This window comes from Diceros bicornis, chromosome 32 (genome assembly GCF_020826845.1).
Source record: "Diceros bicornis minor isolate mBicDic1 chromosome 32, mDicBic1.mat.cur, whole genome shotgun sequence".
NCBI classification, from domain to species: domain Eukaryota; kingdom Metazoa; phylum Chordata; class Mammalia; order Perissodactyla; family Rhinocerotidae; genus Diceros; species Diceros bicornis.
Window position 1 is genome coordinate 32,846,812 of NC_080771.1, and position 24,031 is coordinate 32,870,842.

At 47.3% G+C, this 24,031-nt stretch overlaps 1 protein-coding gene across 1 annotated transcript in view; it reads left to right on the forward strand.

The window, feature by feature from the left end:
* Positions 1 to 24,031, forward strand: part of CDH13 (cadherin 13) — a 1,007,607-nt gene that overhangs the window by 904,369 nt on the left and 79,207 nt on the right. The window contains exon 10 of the mRNA XM_058528362.1: positions 4,486 to 4,739. Coding sequence (XP_058384345.1) covers positions 4,486 to 4,739 — 254 coding nt within the window. The remainder of the gene's footprint in view (positions 1 to 4,485; positions 4,740 to 24,031) is intronic.

Genomic DNA, 24,031 nt, shown 5'->3' on the forward strand with positions numbered 1-24,031 from the left:
GCCCTTACTCTTCCCACGCGGGCCACCTTTTCCAGCCTTCAAATCCTCCAGGACAGTGGTCCACACTCTCTCTTGACACTTGATGAAAGTTTAATTGATTGAATCCCTGTGACTTTATTGGAAGTGTTTTCAATTTCCTCCCATCCTGACACAGAGACCCTGCACCAGACAAACCCCATTAATAAGGTCATAGGCCCGAGACGGCAGACAGCTTCTTAATCCGACCTGACCTGGGGCAGTTCTTGGGGGGACCGGGAGCAGAGACTCGAGTTTCAGCAGCTCCGGGTAGACCGGCCCGGGCATCGGACAACCGGATTATTACACGCAGCGCTGTGCGCGTGGAAGTATACACAGGGGAGGTTCTGCCCTCCGGAAGAGGCCAGCCTCATACTGTGGGGTTCAGTCTCTCTCTGCTCCCCTCTCTGTGGCGTTGCTCACATCTCCAGTCCTCAGAAGCCAGTATTCCACTCAGGGAACGCCAGCCCTGGAACATACCTGAAAATCTGGGCAGGGGGCAGCGGCTCTCCCAGCCCTTTCAATCCCACGTTCTTCCTCCCCATCTTGACAGCTCCTTCTTATTCTATCAGACCCGAGACCAATCTTGGGGCGAAACGTTCAACGTGCTTCACCTCCCCCAATCTTTGCAACAGTCCTTTGTACCAAGACTTCATTGATGAGAAAGCAGAGACTCCGGGAGGCATGTGCAGTGACGTGCCTACGGTCCTAGAGTCATCAAGTGCCAGGCCAGGACTTTCTCCCACCCCGCAGTCCTTGGAGAAAAGCTGGCACTTCACCTACGCACTAAGCCGCGTTGCTTCCCAGCGTGGATACAGCAGCCCAAGGCAGGGCAGAGGGTTGGAGCCTTGTCAGCATCACACGTAGAAACAGCATGTGGTACGAAAAGCAGTTGATTGTTATCAGCTCAGACTTTCTCATCAGGATCCCTGGGTCAAAACTCGGCTCTGTGCCACTTATTAGCTGTGTGACTTTGTCTGAGTTGCTTAACCTCTCTGAGCCCGCTTCCTCATCTGTAAAATGGGAGTACAAACACCTACTTTTGTGAGGGTGAGGTGGGGATTAGTGAGATGATACACGCAGTATTAGTGAGATGATACTCCTGGCACATGGTGGGTGCACAATAAGGGATAGATAATGTCATGGAAAAGAGTAAGGGTTGTGAGGAAGATCAAATATATCTTGTGAGGCACATACATGCGTGCGTGGGTCTCAGGAGCTGTGGATGCCCCCCTGTTATGAGTTAAATTATGCCCCTCACCAAAAAAGATATTTGAAGTCCTAGCCGCCAGCACCTGTGAATCACCTTATTTGGAAATTGAGTCGTTGCAGACGTAATTAGTTAAGATGAGGTCCTACTGGAGCAGTGTGGACCCACGGGCCAATATAACTGTTCTTATAAGAAGACGGCCGTGTGAGGACAGATACACAGGGAGGAGGCCGTGTGATGGTGGAGGCAGAGATGGGAGTGATGCAGCTGCAAGTGAAGGAACAGCAGAAGCTAGGAAGAGGCAGGGAAGCTTCCCCTGGAGGTTTCAGGGGAGTGAGGCCCTGCTGACGCTTGATTTTGTCCTTCTAGTCTCCAGAACTGTGAGACGATTCATTCCTGTTGTGTTAAGCGGCCCACGACTTTGTTACAGCCGCCCTAGGAAACTAATGTACCCACCTGGATTCCCTGCACCAGGTCAGAGCTCCCTCCCCAGAGCTTCCAGTGCTGTCAGATAACTGCCCCAGCCTCCCTCTTCCCGGCAGAATTGCCCTCACCAGAAAGGGAGCCCCAGGCAGGGAGGTTAGGCCCCGGCCCCTGGAGAGAGTCCGCAGTCTGGGCCTGACTGCAGGGGGATGCAAAAGGCCAGCCCGCCCGCCTGGAGGGGAGACTAATTCTGTGGTGCAGTCAGAGCTCCAGAGCCCCCACAGCGTCGGGCTGAAGCTGGGCTCCCGCAGAGAGCGTGGCCTTGCTCCCTCTCCCCTCTTCCTGAGAATGCACCCCAGTACCTCGTACACGTCCAAATCCCTGCCTCCGGCTCCGCTTCCAGACTCTGCTAGAGTCTCGGGGAAGCCAGCTAGAGATAGCTCACACACACACGCCTGTCTCACGTAAAGACACACATGTACGTATCTAACATAGACGTACAGACACATCTAACATATAAGTACATGCATCTAACATAAGTCCACACGCATACACTTATCTGACGTAAATGCACACAGACCCCTATCTAACATATAAAGACACACGCATGTTGGCATCACCATTTATAGGCTGTGTCTGAAGCTGTGTCAGATTCCTTCCCCTCGGGATCCCTGATCTTTCTCTACCCGGGTCTGCTCCACTCCCTCCGCTGCAAGTAGCTGAGCCTCCTTCCGACCATGCAGGCCTCAAACCCTGGCCCAAATTCTACTGTGCGTTAAGAGCCCTACAGAGCTAAAAAACTCCCGAACACCCTGCCCTAGTGGCGTTTTCATCCTGGTAGAAAATTCATTTGGGCTAGATTTGGGATCTCGCAACATCAACATGTGTAATTAACTTTACTTCCAGAAAGATGTTGAGTTCCTGGGAGCTGGTATAGAAGAAACCCTCAGGTTTGCCCGGTTGGGTCTGCCCGGTGCTGGGGTGGGGAGGAGAAGGTTCTCGGGAGACTGGGGTGTTCTGTGTGTCGGTCCTGCTCAGAGTGCTGAGCCTCAGGGTTGTCTCGACCCAGCAAGCCAAAGGCTTCTGTCCCTTTCAGGATCCTAATTGCGATGAAGAACTGTGTTTTCCAAGTGTGGCAGCTCCCTGGCCCTTGTTTGAAATGTACTTTACTGAGGTTGCATGTTTTGGGCGTCTTCGGGATGGGCAGATGTGTTGTTAGAGAGGAGGAAGGAGTGGTACATTATTCTGTGTTACAGGGATGGAACCGGAATATAACTGGGTAGCTACTAGGTACCAACAGCTTTTCATATGTTAGCTCTTAAAATCCTAAGACCGACCCTGCTGGGGGCTGTTCCAGGTGAGGAGGGGGGTCCTGTGATGAGCAGGAAGCATTTGTGCATCAGCAGTTCCTGTGTGTGTGTGCGTGTGTGTACGTGCGTGCACGTGTGTGCACATGTACACGTGCGGAGTGTGCTGCAGGTGTGTTACCCATGACTGTGACAAATAATAACGCAGTTTGCCACTGTCACCCCACTCCCCTGCTGGGTTCTGAGTCTCAGCCTTGCGCCTGCAGGGCTCTCCCCAGCTCTGCCGTCCTCGTCTCCAGTCCCGTTGTCCCATGTCCCTTACAACCCGTGCTGACGTGTGCTTGCCTCTGGCTGAGGGTAAAGCAATTCCTTTACTCCCTTTAGTCTTGGGCTCCTGGCAAGAATGTCCATTATATCAGGGCCTGAGTTAGCTACTCATTTTCCCAGTAAACATTAGGAAAATAACTAGAAATAAAGTGTCCTCCGTCTCACCTACGTGTCTCCGCATGCACCATCAGTGACAGGCAGTGTCACTCCCATTGCCCCTTGTGGTTTGGAAAGAGAGTGGCCGAGTGAATGTCACTCATGATATTCTATGCTGGGCAGGACCACCATATTAATAACATCAATCATGAGCTTTCCTTAACACGATCTGATTTAGTCTACACAGCAGCTGGGGCAGGTGGGTACTATCCTCTTTGCAAAATCACCGAGAATAGGCCTCAGTGGGGCTGCTCATTGGCCCTGAGGACGTGACAATCCACCGTTGTGTTGGGCTGTCCCAGGCGTGGCCGTGCGTCTGGTCTCACCACCCTGCCAAGATATGGCCACAGAGCCCCCGAGTCATGGTGACAGTGGAAAATGCCCCCACACATTTTCAAATGCCCTCAGGTGGGAAAGGGCCCAGTGGCTTAACCCCATCTGTCTAGGCCCCTCAAACCGTTTTCCCCACATCACACCCTACTGGAAAATGCACATCTGTAACAGGAGACCCTCTACTGCAAGTGCTGTACAGCCCCCAGCCCTTAGACCTCATGACGAGCAAGTGGGAAACATTAAAAATGGAACCTTGGTTAGCCTTTTCCGTTCCATCTCCCATGGTAACAGAGGCAGAGTTCCCATGAAGCTGACAAAGCTAGGCTTCACAGACTCTCGTCCCCTCAAGCCCTCGTGAGTGTGGGAGATGTGGAGAACAGGTCACAGGTGGGAAGGCTTCTAATGTCAGCATTGCCGCGAGCCCCTAAGGAGAACTTAGAAGAGAGGGCCCCAGTTCTCTGAGGCTTACGTAATGTGTTATAATTTATTTCTCACCCTAAAAAAAACTAACACCTTCCATACCTAATTTTGTATCTGTATGTTTCATATTCATTTTCTTAAAGAGGACCCCAAATTGCATAAAGCTTAGCCCACAAAACCTAGACCCGTCCCTGAACATCCACGCTGGCCCATGGAATGTCAGAGGGACTTTGTGCAAAAGCGGCTGCCCTCTGTGGCTGATACACCTGCTGAGACCCTTGCTCTGCTTTCCAGCCTCTGGACTATGAGATTTCTGCCTTCCATACCCTGCTGATCAAAGTGGAAAACGAGGACCCGCTGGTACCCGATGTCTCCTACGGCCCCAGCTCCACGGCGACCGTCCACATCACCGTCCTGGATGTCAACGAGGGTCCGGTTTTCTACCCAGACCCCATGATGGTGACCAGGCGGGAGAACATCTCCGTGGGCAGCGTGCTGTTGACAGTGAATGCCACGGACCCCGATTCTCTGCAGCATCAAACCATCAGGTGGGTGAGCGGCTCTCTAACCAGCAGGCAGGAATTGCTGTGCTTTTCCAGTCGCAGGGGCTGGTTGTCAGGAGAAAACCCACCATTTAATTAAAGTTGTTAACAGTCTGGGTGAGTGGGAGGTACGTGTTGTAAGGAAGAGTTGGCGGTTGATGGCACCAGGGGACTGGGCTCACTGCAGGGAGACACAGCCCCTGCCCCTGACTCCTGGCAACAGACCAGCTTGGGAGGAGGGTGGCTTCAGAGCTGTGCTCCCAGATGACCAGACGAGTCTGCCAGCACTGAGCACAGTCCCCAAAGGGAGAGAGGAAGGAGCCACCATGTATGGCCCCCTGCATCGCAGACACTTGACAACAGCTTGATGAGAAAGGCATTGGCCAGCTCCGCATATGTACAGATGAGGGTATTACAAGTTCAGAGAGGTTCAGTCACTTGCTCAAGGCTGCCCAGCTTAGTAGCAGACGAATCAGAATGAAAGCAGGACAAGCCGCAGAGTCCGTGCTGTCTGCTAGGTGCAGTGAATTCGGAACTGCTGGGAGGGAAGGAGCAGGTGTTTCCCGGCGCTCAGAAATGGACTGTCTCGCTTGGGTTTTCGGCTGATGAATATCAGGCCAAACAACAAAAGTCTTCAAAAATTTCTATCTTTAAGCTCTGTCCATTGCTTAGAAAGAAGGTATTTTCATAACCAGATTTAATTAAATGATCATTACCCACAGTGCTAGCGAAGAAAAGATGCCCTCGTTGGTCCATTGTTTCACAACAAACTTAAATCAGCACGCAGGCCCAAAGGCAGGCTTGTCTCTGAAAAGAGAGTTATTAATCTTTCTCTTCCAAAATCTAATCTTCTTCTCATGTGAGGTACCGATAATCGAGTATTAGACACACTTCTAATAAACATGTGTCTTATTGTCCTGGTTTGAAACACCTGAAAATATGTCACAGTCTCCACATCAGCCACTTCTCCGTGGAGCAAGACAGCAGACAAGCATCAGAAGCTCTTTTCCAACCCCAAAAGGGGATTTATTTTTTTTATTTTTTTTTTTTTGTGAGGAGATCAGCCCTGAGCTAACATCCGCCAATCCTCCTCTTTTTTTTTTGCTGAGGAAGACGGCCCTGGGCTAACATCGGTGCCCATTTTCCTCCACTTTATACGGGACGCCGCCACAGCATGGCTTACCAAGCAGTGCGTCGGTGCGCACCCGGGATCCGAACCAGCGAACCCCGGGCCGCCGCAGCGGAGCGCGCGCACTTAACCGCTTGCGCCACCCGGCCGGCCCAAGAGGGGATTTATTTTTATAACAAAACTTTCTGAAGCGCCAGATGAACTAGATAAAGATATGAAATAATACCAAATCCTATAATAATGTGACTCTGAAATAGCCATTTTTTTTTCCTTTTCTCCTTTTTTTTTTTCCTTTTCCTGCTTGATATCTGGCAAAGGAAATATGCAATTTAAACATCAAAGAGAAAGCCTTCCTTAAGTACTTAGATAGGGAAAGCCATAGCTTAACAGACTGTAAGATAGTTGTACCGATTTAAGATGTCTTTCGGGGAGCTTGACTGTCATTTTGTACTTCTACAATAGGAGGTGGGAAAGGCAACTCCTTGGGGGGAGAAATGAATTTAAATGGGTTGATATCGCTAAGCGTGGAATCTGCCATCGCTGCGTAACTCAGGATGCTGCCAGGCAGGAAAGTGTTAATGTGGGGGGAGGGACAGATGCAGGTGTCCTGGAGTAGATGTTCCACTAAGGTGGGACAGACCATGGGAGAGGTGGGTCTGTCAGGGTTTTGTAAGAACAGCTCTGGCTGACTTAGGCAAAAGGTGGAATTTGCTGGAAGATTCTATGGATGGTTTATAGAATTGAAGAATATGTCTAGAACCAGGCCCGGATGGCACAGGAACTAGGGCGTGTTGAGTCTCTAGGTGATGGGAACTGACAGGCTGGCGCTTCAAGGTCTCACAGGGAGAAGGGACCACCTCCAGCCGTTTTCCATTCCGCATCACTCAGCCCTGGGGCCACATGTCCAGGGGCGAGTCTACTTTGCCTGAGCTGCAGTCATGAGCCTCCTGACTTAGGGCACTTGATGGTCAACAGAGATGATGCTCCCAGACTTGGCTGTCCACCACGGCAGGCAGCTGACTGAGAAGGAGGAAGGAAATTCCATCTGGCAAATAGAGCGTGGTGCTTGGAGTACAGTGACCGGCCACAGAAAGCAGTCCCAGCAAACTGAGTAGGATTCCAGCTTGGAGAGGAAGGGGGTGACTGGTGAGAGCCAAGACATTGAGGGCCATCAAGGCCAGGATTTGAGCCACGGAGAACAAAGACCTAGTTACTGGAACTGGGTTCTAGTACAAAGGTACAAAGGTTCCCCATTCTATCACAGGCAGGTTGTCAGTGGCACCCACTGTGTCAGAGAAAGCAATTTGTAAATTACTAGAGGTGAGACTTGTGGGAAAAGCAGGAATGTAGAAAGCTCTGAAGAGGGGGCCGGCCCCGTGACTTAGCGGTTGGGTGCGTGTGCTCCACTGCTGGCATCTTGGGTTCGGATCCCGGGTGCCACCAACGCACTGCTTGTCCAGCCATGCTGAGGCCTCGTCCCACATGCAGCAACTAGAAGGATGTGCTACTATGACATACAACTATCTACTGGGGCTTTGGGGAGAAAAAGGGGGAAAAAAAGGAGGAGGATTGGCAATAGATGTTAGCTCAAGGCCAGTCTCTCTCAGCAAAAAGAGGAGGATTGGCATGGATGTTAGCTCAGGGCTGATCTTCCTCACAAAAAAAAAAAAAGAGCGAGAGAGAGAGAGAAAAGAAAAGAAAAAAAAAGAAAGCTCTGAAGAGCTTCATGATTCTACAGGTGGCCATCACAGGTGTGACCCTCGGTCACCAGCTGCCAGGGCCCATCTCAGAGTGACTTACGCCAAAACCGCATGTATTGACTCACGGGATTGAGAAGTCCGTGGGGACTAGGGCACCCAGCCTGAGAATTCAGGTGCTCAAAGAATAGCCTTTCTCCTCCTCTTGGCTCTGCGCCCCCCTGGGTTGGCCTCATCCTCAGCCATGTCTGTATAGCTGTAGAGGGACGTGGCCACCAGAAAAGCCAGTCTTTGGTCCTACCAGCAGAGAGAGATCTTTCCCATCAGTAGTACTAGTCGAGGGCCAGGTTTGGGTCTCACTGAGCCAACTTGGACACACATCCATCCCTGAGCCAAACAGAATGGCAGGAGGATGAATGTGCCTATGGACAGCCGGCACATGAGCCCACCATGGACCCGAGTCCAGTCATGACAGCCTGGAATGGTGGTTTCCCAAGGGAATGCAGGAAGCTCTTCCCAGAAGATGGGAATGGATGCTGAGTCATCAGGAACCTCAGAGAGCCACTGTGACCAAGTTCAATTTTTTGAATCCCCTTGGAAAATACAGCTAAGGTGTTTCTCTGTGGCCAATGTGCCTAAGAGTTCTAGCATTTATAAGTTGGTCTTGCTGAGCAGTGTCTGGACAAATCCCTTTTCTAGCCTTGAAGCAAAGTAAATACAGGTAGGTGTGTGTGTGTGAGACACACATTTCTCTCTCTGGCCTGGCTCTTCAGACACATTTCTCCCTGCTGGGATCCAGAGTTGCCCAGAAGTGACCCTTGCCCAGCCTGGCACTGGCTGGACCTCCCCTCCCTTCCCCCCTCCTCTCCTGGCGCTGGTTCTGAGCTCATCAAAGGCAGGGATAACATCACCGACAGGTTGAGCTATTGTCACAGGAACTCTTCTGGGAGAAAAGGCTCATTAATTATTTGCAGCCTTTGATCCTGCACGCTTAGAAGCCTTGTCCCCGAGGCGCTGTGTGCAGAGGGGTGAGCAGGGCTGCAGAAGGAGCCAGGCTGGGACACAGTTTTCTAATCATCTGCACTTGGCTCCCCAGAATTCTCAGAAAGACACGATGACCTTGTGAGTGGTGTTGTTATTGTCGTCTTAATAATTCTTCGGGCAGCAGGCACTGGAAGAGGGAGGAATTTACACTGAGAACTCTCACTTTCATCTCCAGGAGAGCTCTGAGTTTAGCTGACAAAGGCACACACACAGAAAAATGCTGTCCCAGCCGTCAGCCCCTAACCTAACGGTCTTGATTCCTCACAGTAGCACTGCCTTGGGCTCTGTAGTCATGCGGGTTATCGTCCCCCACTCTGTGCGTGACTCCATGCGTGTGCACGTGTCTTTCTCTCTGTGTCCCTCTCTGTTTGTGCCTATTTCTCTTGGGATATCCTTTGCTCTGTCCATATCTCCCTGTCTCCAACTCCTCTCCGTATCTGTCTCCCTCTGCCATTTCTCCTTCCCCCTCTCTGTCTCTATTTGCGCCTTCCCCCTCCCTCTATGTCCATCTTTCTGTCTCGGCCATCCGTCCTTCCCTGTCTGTTTGATTCTCTGTTCCTCTCTCCCCTTGTTTCCTTCCCTCCGCCCATTCCTCTCTTCTCTTTCCTCTTCCTCCTTCGTCCCTCTCCTTCCTCCTCCCTTTCCTCCTGCGCCTCCTTCTTTCTCTTTCTCTCTGCCTCCATGTGTCTGTCTCTGTCTGCCCCTCCCACCGTCTCTGTCTCTATCAGTATCTCATTCCAAGCTTCTTGTGACTCAGCTTCAAGAACCCCATTTCGTCTCAAATGACTGACCAAGCACTCAAGGCTTCTTAGCACAGAGGGAGGTCCTCCACCTGACGGGGTCCTGACAGCCCGATGCAGGTCCTGGCCCAAACTTGACAGGCACTTTGGCCTCCTCCCTGAGGGTGGGCTCCTTCCCTCATCAAAACAGGGAAACCCACCCACCCTCAACCCCCACAAAACTTAGGAACTTACTTCTAACTAATTCTGGTCCTGGCCCGCGTCCTGTCTTCTGTGATGAAAAACACATCTCAAGCACAGCGATTCCACTGCCGGCCACTGTCATGCACTCTTTTATCTCACCAGGGAACGTTAAATCAGCAGAAGGCTCCTTGATCTCCGAGAAGCCTGTGACTCTAAAGACAGGAGGTGTCCAGGCATCAGAGTGAATATTCTCTCTAAAAAGCCTGAGTTAAAACTTGTTAAAGAGCCTGTCGCATTGTGCTCTTAGCCAAATCAAAACGGACAGCAGTGGGCTAGTGGCAGATGAAATTCTTCTTTTTAACGACTTGTATCTTCTTATCCTTATTATAAAGTTAAGACAGTTCATGGAGGAAACTTTTGAGAAGACAGTTAAGAATAAAGAAGATCATAACAAATCTGTAATAATCCCACCCAAGGAAATCCTCTTTTAACAATGTGGGTATGTCTCCTTAGATATCATGTGAGAACTTCCCTCTTTTGTTACCAAAATTGACTCGCATCACCCACCCTGTTTTGGAACCTGCCTTTTTAACTTCCCAGTGTATACGGTGAACATCTTTCCAGGTCGAGAAATAGCCATTATTTTTAATTGCTGAATAATATTCTGTTACTTGGATATATTCATCCCCTTGTTGATATGTATAATGTTTCCAATTGTATGCAATTATTTTTTTAAAAGGACATGCTTTTAGCTAAATTGTTTAATGCATTATTAATTTTCTAAAGAATTTTCTGAAAATACTTTGCTTGAGCAAAAGTATTGACATTGTTAATGCTTTTTGTCACATAAAGAAGTCTTTGTTTTTTATAGCTTGACAATCAAATGTATATTTTTCCCTTATGATTTGAATTGATGTCATGGTTAGAAAGTTTCTCTGCTCCAAGGTCATGTAAATATTGACGTGTTCTAAAACAGAACTGGTCCCCACACCCGTCCCCTCGACACGCTTCAGCCTTCAGAGTACAGCCTGCCTCCATGTGCATGAGTCAGGAATCAGGCATTTGTCCATCACATTTTAGTGTCTCTAATGAGGAGCAGACCCCTGCAGCCGAACTTGTCAGCTAATTATTGTCAGAAAGAGCAGCTCAATGATAATTATGCTACAATGGAAATGACTGTGTTTGCCCAACATTCTCCAACAGTGAAATGAATAACGGGGGCTAAGCCTTGCATCAGATCTGTTGATTTGGTTACTTTGGGGATGCAACTGGCAGCTCAATCATTTTGACCGGACTGAGAGGACTTATTTCATTCTCTTAATGATCATGGGATTTCTGTTGAGGCGACCAAGTAGCAATTCCTATTCCGAACATTTTTCAGACAGAACTCATCTTGTCCAAGGTCTGTAGTAAACAACTCTGCAGCACAGGCTTCTGCCTACACACTGAATATATAAGATATGTGTTGAGGAAAAATATTGTCCCTACACCTGTAAAATTACCTATCACTGCTCAATGTTTTTTGGAAAGGATCATTCATCCAGGGAGCCCTGCAAGTGTGTCTTGAGCAACACTGTATCTGTAAGGATTAAATTTGGCTGAATATAAGAGGAAAATTCAAATGACAGTGGCTCAGAGAAGATAGATCTACTTTTTTCTCACATAAAATAAGTCTAGAGTAGGCTTCGCAGTCCAGGGCTTGTGTGGCAGTTCTGCAAGCTGTCAGGGGCCCAGGCTACTTCCTGCTCACCATTCAACCATTTCTAGGCTAGCCCTCTCTTCCTCATGGACTGTTATGGTTGCTAGTGCTCCAACCTTCGTATCTGCATTCCAGATAATAGGATGGGAGAAAGGGAAAGAAGAAAAATATCTCCTGTCTTTTAAGAAGACTTCCCGGAAGTCAAACATTTCCATGTAAATCTCACTGGCTAAAATTAGTCACATGGCCACACCTAGCTGCAAGGGATACCAGGAAATATGGTCACCTAGCTGGGTGGCAACCAGCTTTTAAAACTGGAATTCTTTATGAAGGAAGAAAGGAAGAGTAAGTATTGCGAGGTAACTAGAAGTTTCTGCCACGTGCATCTTTGGGAATTAAACCATTCTATGTAATAAAAAACTACAGGGGGGCTGGTCCTGTGGCACAGTGGTTAAGTCTGGCACGCTCCACTTCGGTGGCCCCAGTTCATGGGTTCAGATTCTAGGCGTGGACCTACACCACTCATCAAGCCATGCTGTGGTGGCATCCCACATACAAAATAGAGGAAGGTTGGCACAGATGTTAGCTCAGGGCGAATCTTCCTCAAGCAAAAAAAGAGGAAGATTTGCAACAGATGTTAGATCAGAACGAATCTTTTTTACCAAAAATAAAAACAACACTACAGGGTAAATTTTAAAAAATGAAAACCTGCCGTGTTATTAGATTTTTACACAAGCAAAATAGTAGATAATTGCGTTGCCAAAGATAACTGCTAGAAAAACGCAGAAGGATTATAGTTCCCCATTCATTCGTTTACTGAATTCATTTCACGGTATTTATTTAGAGCCCACGTGGGCCTGACACTGCTAGGTGGGGTGTATCCACTCGTGAAGGAAACGGTCTCTGCCGGCAGCCTCCAGGGAGCTTACAGTCACAAGGGTAAGAGCATTTGCAGCAAACGGTGATGCCCCCAGGAAAGAAGGAAGATGGAGGGAGGGAGGGGAAGGAAGGAAGGAAATAAACTGTTTCCTTGGGAGAGAAGAACCAGTGGTCCCCAGATGGAGAGAAAGAGCCAAGCAACAGAAATTGCTTATTTCCAAGCATCGTTATAGTCTCATTTGTCAACAGATTCCCGAATTCCCCAGAAACCCCCTGTCCCCATGCCTTTGTGCAGGTCTGTGCCTCCTGGGAATTGGGTGCCAGACCAAGCCAGGCAAAGAGTTCCTCAATCCCCTGGAGACATGGATTTTGAGAATGATGACAATAATATTGCTAGTACTATGACTATAATACCTAACATTTTTATAAAAAAGTTTACCAAGAGCTCTGTCGCCCAAGTCTTATTTAATTCTCACAACCCCCTCATGAATGAGAAATTATTAGTCTCCCTTTTGGCTGAGGAGGAAAGCATAACCTCTCTGAGCCCCAGTTTATGGAAGGAGAACATGCGAGTGAGGTGAGCAGAGGCCACCACGACAAATCTTGGTGCTTCGCCACCACTGCACCCACCCCTGGAAATCTTTCCAACATTGGTCTAGGCATTACCTCCACAGGTAGGCTTCCCCGACCTTCAGACCAAGCTCCCAGGCTCTCTAGATATCTATATAACCTCATCACGCTTTACTATTAATCCTGACTTAATTGTCCGTCTTCCCACTAAACTTCAGGCTTTGTGGGGGTAACGATCATGTTTATCTCCTTCCCTGAGACAGCACCAGGGCCTCATCAGCACCATTTAATTAATTAAGCAGGGGCCGGCCCCGTGGCTTAGCGGTTAAGTGCGCGCGCTCTACTACTGGCGGCCGGGGTTCAGATCCCGGGTGCACACCAACGCACTGCTTCTCCAGCCATGGTGAGGCCGCATCCCATGTACAGCAACTAGAAGGGTGTGCAACTATGACATACAACTATCTACTGGGGCTTTGGGGAAAAAAAGGAGGAGGATTGGCAGTGGATGTTAGCTCAGAGCCAGTCTTCCTCAGCAAAAAGAGGAGGATTAGCATGGATGTTAGCTCAGGGCTGATCTTCCTCACAAAAAAAAAAAAAAATTAATTAAGCACTTTAGGCCTAGCACCAAGACCTTCAAACTTTCCAGGGGCCTAAAAATATCAGGGACCTGAACACATAATCTATTGTCTCCAAAATTTGAAAACAGCAAAATTGAAATTAATACATATCGAGTGTCCCTACCATCAGGATAACTATACCAAGTTAAAATTAATATTTGCAAAAATGTCTTTACATTTGCAAAACATTTGTAGATCTCACCTTGCAAGAATGTCTGAGTATGCACTAGAGAAATCATAAGGAATTATTAATAAAATATTCCTGGTAGCCAAATAATTCCATAAACAAAAGTATAAAAATCATTTCAAAAGTTTTACAGGAAAAAGGTGTATTTGCAATGTGGGTACATTTGAATATGTTTGATATGACTTGGGATGAGGCCACCATAGACAGAGAAAATTCTTAGAAGCTCGAAGGTCTTCAAACAGGCTGAGCCCAGCACTGGTCCTGACATACGGAAGTGCTCAGTAAATAGATGCATTAATGGCAGCTGGGTTGGGGCTGTCTGTGTGCAGACATGTTTGTGCATAAGCAGACATAGTTGATTGTTGTTACTATTATTTTTCATCTTCAAACGTTGGCTGATGTCTATCAGCCATGGAAATATTTGCACATGGCTTTGTTTTACACCAGTCCCAGAAGGGAGGCCTGAGCAGGACAGACAGACCTCTCACTGGACCTTCCAGGTCCATGCAAGTTCCATTAAAGAGCCACTTCCGTCAGCCAGCTCTTCTTGATCCAAATTGAGCCTATTCCTTGAACACAGAGTACCTGAGTCAGATCCAAATTAGATCCTCATGTCTCTGAAAACTACAGCCTACTTTGTCTGATTTCTTTGGGTCTTTTTAAAGTCCTTTGCCTCCTCCTTTGGACTTGGAGGCTTTTTAGCTCCATGGTAGAATCTATTCATGGGCTCAAACTGGTACAGAATGCAACGTGCAATGATGAACATTCAGCCCAAAAGATTTGTTAAAATCCCCAATTTCGGTTTTTGCTGGTCTTCCTGTGAGTCATCAAGCCCTTCTCTTTAACACTCTATTTAATCTAATATTGGAGCCAATTCAAAGGAAATCACAAAAGATGTTGGGGAATCAAGCAAAAATCATCGGCTGGTTATGGGACATTTTGTTCTGTATCTTCTGAGACCTTTGGAAGTAGATGGCAAAAATCAGTTCACTGGAAAATTCACATTTTGTCATCACTGGCATTCTCAAAAACACAGAGGTTCAGAATGTATAGAAGCTTACCATTTATTGGGAGGAGAAATGAGGGTTTCAAACTCCTTTCTTGAAAAAACCAGATTTAAGAGTTTAATTTGAGGTGACTCCCACCTTTTAAATTTTAATCAGAAGTTAGAGGCCAAATAATAACATATCTACCTGGGGAAATTAAGAAAAGAGCCTCCATCTACTAAAATATATTACTAACACTTCATCTTAATTAAATGTGGTTACTGATCTCAATAACAGGATTTGGGGTGAGGTCATTTCTGGGTTTTGGTTTGTGTTTTTTTTAGTGAGTTATTTCTTTCTTAAGTCAACAAACAGAGCTTGAAATGTAAACGAATTGTTTACAGTGGTGCCTTTGTAATTTTTAATTAAAATGATGTTTTTCCATTGGAAGTTTATGGTGGCAATACATTTTATTGCCTGCTCTGCTGTAGAATTTTTAATTATTTATATAAATATATTAGCACAGCTGACTTATCTTTAGCAGTCAGATTTTCTGTTATGAAGATGCCAGTGGGAAAGAAGGTCTAATAAATTAAACAACTGAATTTTTTAAAAGTTAATGTCTTCAGTGGCTGAAAATAGGATTCTGGCTTTTATAATGATCCAGAGATGGAAGATTTTCATTATTAACTTCAATTAGAGGTGCTCAATTTGCTTAATAGGAACGGGCTCACCATTTGGATAAACAGTTGAGAGGTTATTTCACAATTCAACCACCTCTTTAACATCCGTCTACGTATGTTGTTATAAATTTGCCATGGGCCAGACTTTCATATTGAAAACATGGTTTTGAGTTGATTATATTTGAATATAATTATGATGGTCATTCTTGTCAGCCTGAGAAATTAATTCTCAGAACCAATATAGAAAATATTGACAAATGTTCATATTGTTTCTTGCCTAATGGTGTTAAACCTGCTTAGCTGTTTTTTTTAATTTTAATAAGGCATTTGAAATAGATGAGGATTGCTACATAATCTACCAATATAGCATTGACTGAGAAATCTGCACATTTCAGGATTGCAACAGAAATCAATCAATTAGGCAAAATAGCTGATTTATTTTATTATCTCAGTTTATCTGTCAATCACCAACACTAGGTACCCAACAAACACATCTCGGGGTCTCATGAAGGGCTTATCACGGCCTCAGCACTAACCCGGGTGATGCAACCGTAGGCAGGGAGTCAGTAACTAATTTAAGAAGTGTGTTTCGTTATCTGCTCCTAGTTAGATTTCCAGATGAATCTCAAGGCTTGTATTTTCAAGTGATGAGATGCTACAGTTCTCCAATATGTGTTTATTTCGGGAGTTTCCTTGTATATTCTAGCAGTGTTGGCAGGAATCTCATGATAAGATCAGACCTTATATAGCCCCCTTCAAAGAGCCTCAGATCCCCGTGTGAGGGCCGCACATGTGAAACGGGGCCTCCGGATCTGGACTAGGGTTAGGATGGGATAAACCACCTCTTTAATCACTGAATCATTCATTCATTCGTTCCACAAATGTTTAATGAGCATCTATCATATGACAGGCCCTGTGACAGGCCCTTTTCTAAGCATTGGGGATCCAGCAGCAGCAGAAACAGTTAAAAAATATCAGTCATCTTGGAGGGACCAGGAAAGGGCTTGCTGATGACACGACGATTCAGTCAAGAACTGAAGCAGGCGAAGGGCGAGCCATGGAATGTCTGGGAAGAGTGGGCCCAGCAGGGGAAATAACGAGAGCAAAGGCCCTCAGACAGGTGTCCAGGAGTGTGAGATGGGGGGGGGGGGTAACAGTGTACCTGATGCACAGTGAGTGAGGGGGGAGTGGGGAGATGGGGTGAGAGGTGCATGGGGCAAAGCTTTTACTCTGAATAAGACAATAAGACGAGAAGTTAAACACTCTGGTGGTTTTAGAAAAGAGTAGGTGGGGAGGGGTTAGGGAAAGGAGAAGACCAGTGGGGAGGGGGCTGCAGTAGTCCAGGTGAGAGGTGGTGTGGGTTTGGACACAGGTGGTAGCAGTGCAAGCAGTGAGGAGCAGGCAGGTACTGGCTATGTCTGGAAGGTAATGGCAACGGGGATTTGCTAATCGATTGTGTGTGTGTGTGTGTGTGTGTGTGAGACAGAGAGAGAGAGGGAGGGAGAGAGAGAGAGGGAGGGAGAGAGAGGGAGGGAGAGAGAGAGAGAGAGGGAGGGAGAGAGAGAGAGAGAGGGAGGGAGGAAGAGAAGGAGGAGAGTGAAGATTGTCCTAAACATTTAGAAGAACAGGGTGGACATTCTGAGAGGCTAGCTCCCTGGAGAAGTGACTTGGGGGAGGGGAACATCAGAACTCGGTTTTGATCATGCTGAGTTTGAGACAGAGACGGGGAGCAAGTGACCAGGATAGCAGGGAGAGTCTGGACTACAGATAATAGTCGGCATCGTCCACATTCAGATGGAATTTCAATCCCTGAGCCTTTGGGATCCCCCAAGAGGTGAGTGAGAGGAGAAAAGAAAGGAGGCCCCGGTGGGGCCTTGGGGTACTCGAACTCGAACGTGCTGAGGAGGGGCCCTGCCTGGCGTTTTGGACATGAGGCACTGCTTCCTGAGCGTAACTGAGCCAGCACAGTTAAATACAACGCGTGCTCTTAGGCAGCAGATCCAGAGTCCACGGAGGCGCTGCTTCCTCGGGCCCCAGGGTGGAGGGGACACTCTCATCCAGGAGTTGGCCTGGCTCTGTCTATCTCCTTCTCTTCTGCCGTCAGCATGTTGAGCCTCCTCCTCTGGTCCAGTTCCCTAACATGGCCTCTTTCTTATAGCCACAGTGATGTGCTCACTGTTACAACAGAGTAGCTGCCATTTACTTTGTCCCAGACACTGTTCTCTATGCCTTAGATGTACAATTGCCTCTAATTTCACAACAACCCTGTCAGGAAGGTGCTATGATTACCCCATTTCACAGGTGGGGACAATGAGGCTCAGGGAGATTCAGGAACTTGCCCGAGGTCACACGGATTCACACGAGAGATCTGATCGCAGCACAGACCTCTTCACCTCTCTGCTCTTCTGCCTCCCAGACCAACAGCCACTGGAGAAGCTCAGCCCTCGATGTACGATAACAGCTGGACGCAATAGCTGTACTCCACTGGATTTCTGTTTTTCAGAATAAAATTGCACCCCCTATTTCTGATTTTAGCTGACAGCTGTGAAATCTAGGACACCTTTCGCCACCGAAACCACAGCAGAAATCTCTGCTGCCAGAGAAGCTCAGCCCTCAGCCAGCGATTGCAGACAAACCACTGGCTGCCTCTGTCTCAGGGCTCTTTCCGTTTACTTCTTTCATGCCCGCTTCCCCGTGCCCCCTGTTCATACGGTTGCCTTAGAAAGAACAAGGCTCCATCATAAAATCACTTCCTAATGTTGCCAAACTTATCACAGGAGATAAGAAGATCCCAAACTTGAGCCACGTGTTTTCTCAACCGGTGCATAGGAAACAGATCCTGACTTTTCACTGCATCAGAGACTCGGTCTTGTCTCCAGAGGCCGCCCAGAGGGCTGCACTGGAAAGGGGCAGCCCCCGCTCTCCTAGGGCCTTGCAGAGAGAAGCAGCACAGCCCAGTGGCTCTGAGGCTCCCAACTGCCAGTCTGGGGCCTGACCTCCTCAGCGCAAATCCCCACTCGTCCATTCTCCAGATGTGTATCCTTGGGCAGACATTTAACTTCTCCATGCCTCAGTTTCCTGACTTGTAAAATGGGGGAAATAATATCTGGGTTATAGAGTCACTGTGAAAGATAAACCAGAAAATTCAGGTAAGGTGCTCAGAGCACAGTGCCTGGCACACAGTAGGCACTCAATTATTAAATCGTTCTTAGCAAAGAGTATAACATGGAGCCGTTCTCTAAAGGTGGCTCTTCGAGAATGAAAGGAGTGTTTGCCTACAGTCCGTGCTTTTCACGCTCTGTGGAGTTACAACAGAGCAAGTCTATGCAAACACTTAGGGGTGTTGGTGAAAGTTAGTCACAGCTGCCTGCAACGAGGATGGTTCCACCTTTGCTCCTGGAGGACCCTGCTGGTGGTATCTCACCAAACCAGCCCGAGGCATCTCACTGCTAAAATCTCATGATGGTGGTCTCTTCCCCACTCCTGGGAAAATTGAAGGGAGCAAATAGAAGTTTCTAAATATTAAGCTTTGTCATCTGCCATTTGCTTGCCTGCAAGCAAGTACTCAGAGATGACAGAGCCAATGAATGCACAGTGAACCATTATTAAAGATAAGATCAAACAACTGGTTTTTGAGGGTTTGCGGCTTGGCCTTGTGGACAGGCATGCTTGATTTCACAGTCTTTCTAGAGCATACACGTAACATAGTCGTATTTTCTGCTAGTAAAACTGTTCCTGGTTTGGGCATCAGGATTAAATTTCTCAATATTTTAAGATGCTTGGCAAGTATGATGCCATGCAAATAACACCATGACTTGCAGAGACTCACCCAAACAAGTTTAGGATCAGCTTGAATGTCTGAAGCGAGATGAAGCAAAGGAGACCGTTACCTATGAGCAAAAGAGGACATTACAATTCAGAATCTCTATTTCTAGTCTGATATCTGTCAGGATCCATGGCTGTAAGCAACAGAAACAGCATCAGCTATATTAAGTGGAATAAAGCAAGAATTTACTAGATTGATATTGGAGATCATAGAATGGACAGGAGGCCAGCGGATAAGCAGGAGAAAAAGTGAGTGGCCGCCAAATAGAAGTCCAGAAGGGACACAATAGGGACTACTACAAAGGGAACAGCCTGATTCTCATGTGACACTTCCCACGGCATGAACGTGAACTCCATCCACCCCCCACATCACTCACTGAAGAGCATCCGATTTGCTGGAGCTAAATTGCAAGTCCCATATCTACTCCTGCTGCATCGGGGCAAGAAAGGGAGTGGGTCACTACCTCCCACCACCAACACTGCACAGAACAGGAGTTTGTCCAAAAGGGAGCCTGGGATGCTATGAGGAATAATGAAGGATGACGAGCAGCCAGAAATGACAAATGTCTGCTCCAAACCCCTTCTACAATCTGAGTTTTCCGCAACACCTGAGACAACCCCCTGCAGCAGACTTTCAGGCTGCAGCTGTCCCGGTAGCCCTGTGTGAGGATGGATGCTTGTGACATGAGTGACAAACATTTGTGCGTTCAGTCATTGCACTGAGATCATCTCTGTCTCAGAACAAGCACAGGTGACATGGGGCAGAGGCCAGGTCAATGTTCATGGGGCACCAAGGGTGAAGGATGCAGAGCAGGAAGTGTGGCTTGTGGAGGAGGGTGGTGAGGCCCTGGGCAGACTCTCACGGTGGGACAAGGAGCACTGCCCCAGACCTCTCACCAGGGCTGGGACTCGGGTGAGGTGAGCAAGGCACTCCCTCGGGTGCACACTCTAAGGGGGAGACAAAAAACTCAACCATCACAACAGGTAATCTTTTAATGCAATATTTTTTTAAAAGTCAAAATTCATGATAAACAAAATATCAAATTTTAAAGTAAAGTTGGATTGGCGTTACTGATTTTTCCTTTTGCATCCAGCTCCAATATAACTCAGCCCAGCCCTGTGAAAGCCCCTTGTCCACTTGTGACCCATTTCTTCTGTAAATTTAAAGGGTAGGATCAGAAATGCTCTGTGACTCTGTGGCTCCCAGAAGCAGGAGTGAAAGTGTGTTCAGCCAAAAACCAGGCTGCGCGGAAGATCCTCTGAGCCAGGCATGAGCCTGCGTCATGGTGGATGGGGCGAAGGTCCATGGCCTTTCTGCAGGAGTTAGAAATATTGGGTGAACTGTAACCCCTCCCACCTGTGGAAATACACAACTGGGCTCAAAAGAAAAGGAAGAGATGGCCGGCCCCGTGGCTTAGCGGTTAAGTGCGCAAGCTCTGCTACTGGCGACCCGGGTTCGGATCCCGGGCACACACTGACGCACAGCTTCTCCGGCCATACTGAGGCCGCGTCCCACATACAGCAACTAGAAGGATGTGCAGCTATCACATACAACTATCTACTGGGGCTTTGGGGAAAAAAAAGGAGGAGGATTGGCAATAGATGTTAGCTCAGAGCTGGTCTTCCTCAGCATAGAGAGGAGGATTAGCACGGATGTTAGCTCAGGGCTGATCTTCCTCACAAAAAAAAAAAAAGAAAAGGAGGAGAAATCTATGGATTAAAAAAAAAAGCTAGAGTATAAAATATTTATGTTTAAGATAGCTATAATGACTAGAATTCTGAGCATGCACATCTCGTTAACACTGTGGGCCCGCTGAAGTGGGTGTGGTCGTCTCTGTTCTATACATGAGGAACAGATGCGCCGTGATACGCTGAGGAGCCCACAGTTTGCGAGTGGAAGGGATGGAATTCAAATTCAGATATATTTATGCCAAAGAATTTTTTAACATGAAAACATTTCTTTTATCTTGCAAGAGGAGAAAGGTCATTAAAAAAAAATCTGCACCCAGTATAAAGTACAGCTTCTTTAAGCTCCCATAAAATTTATTTAAAATCTCTCCCAGGTAGGATCTTTATTTCATCAACTAAGCTGACGTTCAGTGTTCAGAAGGTCAGTTTTGTCTCTGTTCTCCGTCACTTGAATTCTCTGTGTCTGGGGCTTCTTTTGAAATCTGTAAAGCTAGGAGGACCAGGGACTGCAGTAGGGTGAGGAGAACATGAAAAGATGGCCTTCGGAGCCCACACCGGCATCTATCCCAGCGTGCTTCATGGAACGCCCACAAATGAGCTGTTCCCTGGGGGTGGAAATGAACTGTTCTCTTAGCAGCTGCCAACAAGCATCTGTGGGTGAGTGATTACTGTTTGATGTTTTGCCCTGAATGTCTAAAATTTAAACATCATTAGCTCAAAAAGTAAATATTTCAGAAACACTTAACACATCAATTATCTAGTTACTGGTAAAACACATCAACTAGTCTTAGCGGGTCCATCTCCAATTATATCTTCAACCTATGCATTTCTTGCAACTCTGCTGCACAAACTTGGTCTAAGCCACATCATTGTTCACCCAGACGACAGTAATTTCTCCAGCTGGTCTCCTTTTTCCATTCTTGCCTCCTTATAATGCACCATCAACACAGTATCAGGGTGATCCTCTTAAACTGTAACTTGGATCTCGTCTCTTCCCTGAGTGAGCCCTTCATTGCCTCCCATTTCACAGTGAATAATATCCAAAACCCCTACCATGGCCCACAGATCCCCACCTGGTTGGCGTTGCTCTCCAACCTTTCTCCTCCCTCTCCAGGATGTCTCTGCTCCAACCACATGGCCTTCCTCAAGTGTCCTCCCCACTCAGGAACTGTACAGAAATCATTCTGTCTGCCTTGAATCACAGTTGATCTTCATTATCCACGGATTCTGTATTTGCAATTCCACCTACACCCTAAAATTTATTTGTAACCCCAAAATACTTGTGGCTCTTTCACGGCCATTCGCAGACAAGCGCAGAACAGCAAACAATTTGAGTCGCCCAACATGCGCAGTCCCAGCTGAGGTCAAAAGAGGCGTTCTCTGCCTTCTTGGTTCAGCTCGCACACTATACACAGGTGTGCTTTTCGAGGTCTATTTGGTGCCAACTTTTTCACATTTTTTGTACTTTTTGTTGGTGATTTTGCTGTTTAAAATGGCCCCCAGGCACAGCGCCGTAGCGCTGTCTGGTGTTCCTGAGCACGAGAAGACTGTGATGCGCCTTATGGAGAAAACGCATGTGTTAGAAAATCTTCATTCCAGCATGAGTTTTGGCCATGAGTTCAATGTAATGAGCCAACAACATATATTAAATAAGGTATATTTAAACAAAACATGCATAAAACAAGGTTACATATTGATGGGTTGATGAAAACGTGACCAGAGGCTCGCAGGAACCTACCCCTATATTTCCTCTAGGAGAGCAGTTCAGTTTTGGCTGATCAGTGTTGGAGGTGACTTTGTAACTCTGTAACAAGGATGGCCAGTGCCTGCCTGCATGTTCACTGCCCATCTCCTCTCTCCCTGGACTATGAGCCCCTTGAGGGCGGGGACCACACTGGTCTTGAGCAGCACCTGGCACATAGTAGGCACTCAATATATTTTTGTTTAATTAATGAATAAATTGGAGATAAACAATGATTTTCAAAACCAATTTTTAACCAGGCTTTAGATTATAATGCATCCTGTTCAGAGGATAATATTTAATAGCTTTTTGCAAAGTCGAGAAAGAGATTTCCATCAGAGTCTGACTTTAATAAACAGTGTGAATGAATGCTAATTAAATATCTTTATTTAATTATTACTTGATGCTCTTCTTTTGGTTTGAGCCTCCCCTTTGGGCTTGAGAGGATGCAAGAAGATGCTCTACTCTCTCCCTTCTCTCCCGGTATCCCTGGCCAGGCCCCTTGGCTCTGCTCAATCTCCCTGAGGCCACCCTGGGGGAGATGGTGTCAGCCAGTGCTCAGGGTACTGCTGCCTTGGAAAGCTGATGAGGGTCCAGGAGCATCTGTATTGCACTTCCTGCTGGGAGAGGGGGGCTACGCCCAGAGGTCCATTCTGCTTCTCACTAACCCACACAGGCAGTACGAGGAAGACTCTTACCCCTAACTGAGCCCACTAGGGTGGAACACTGAGAGCTGGACTTGATAACAAGCAGGGTCAGTAACTCCTGAACTTGTTGCTTCAGTCATAGCTTCTTGCTCTGCATAGTCTTCTATTAGAGCAAGAGTCAGCAGACCCCTAGCAGGGGCCACATTGGGTCAGATGATAAATAATGTAGGCTTTGTGGGCTACATGGTCTCTGTCTTCACAATTCAACTCTGCCATTGAAATGTGAAAGCCACCATACCAATGAATTGGCATGGCTGTGTTCCAATAAAACTTTATTTAATCAAGCAGGCGGGGGGCCAGATTTGGCCTGTGAGCCATACTTTGCTGACCCCTGCAGTAAGCCCTTCCTCTATGATGGTGTCTCTATTTGTCTGTGTTCTACTCTGCACTGTGAGCTCTTCGAGGAAGCCCTGAGCTTCATTCACTGTTTTCATCTCAACATCTGGTAGAGTGCCCGCCCCATAGCAAGCCATTTGCTAAATGCATACTTGTAAGACATGGCCCCCAAAACACAGGTGATGTGAAACATGCCAACCAGATGAAAGGTGATCTAAGCCCCAGTGACAACCCATCCATCATCATCCTGACTCCTGTTGTCAATACTCAAAATAGCAGCATTTGTTTTTCTGACATCAAATCAAAATAATGCTCCTATATTCATTCAACAAACAGCCACTGAGCGTGGGGGCAGCATCCAGATGTCAACTGGAATCTGCCTGCCCTTGGGACCTAAACAAACTTGTGATAAATCCTGATTCCATGCCCTGGAGCAAACCAAAGTCTTCCCCAAGGTTTTTGCAAATTCCAGAGTTGAAGAAGGAGGGCCTGCATTTCTAGCTGTCACTTCTGGCTCCAGGTTTCCACTTCTGACAGGTGGAAATTAGGAAATGGTTTCCTATTTGTATCACTATCCTGTACATGC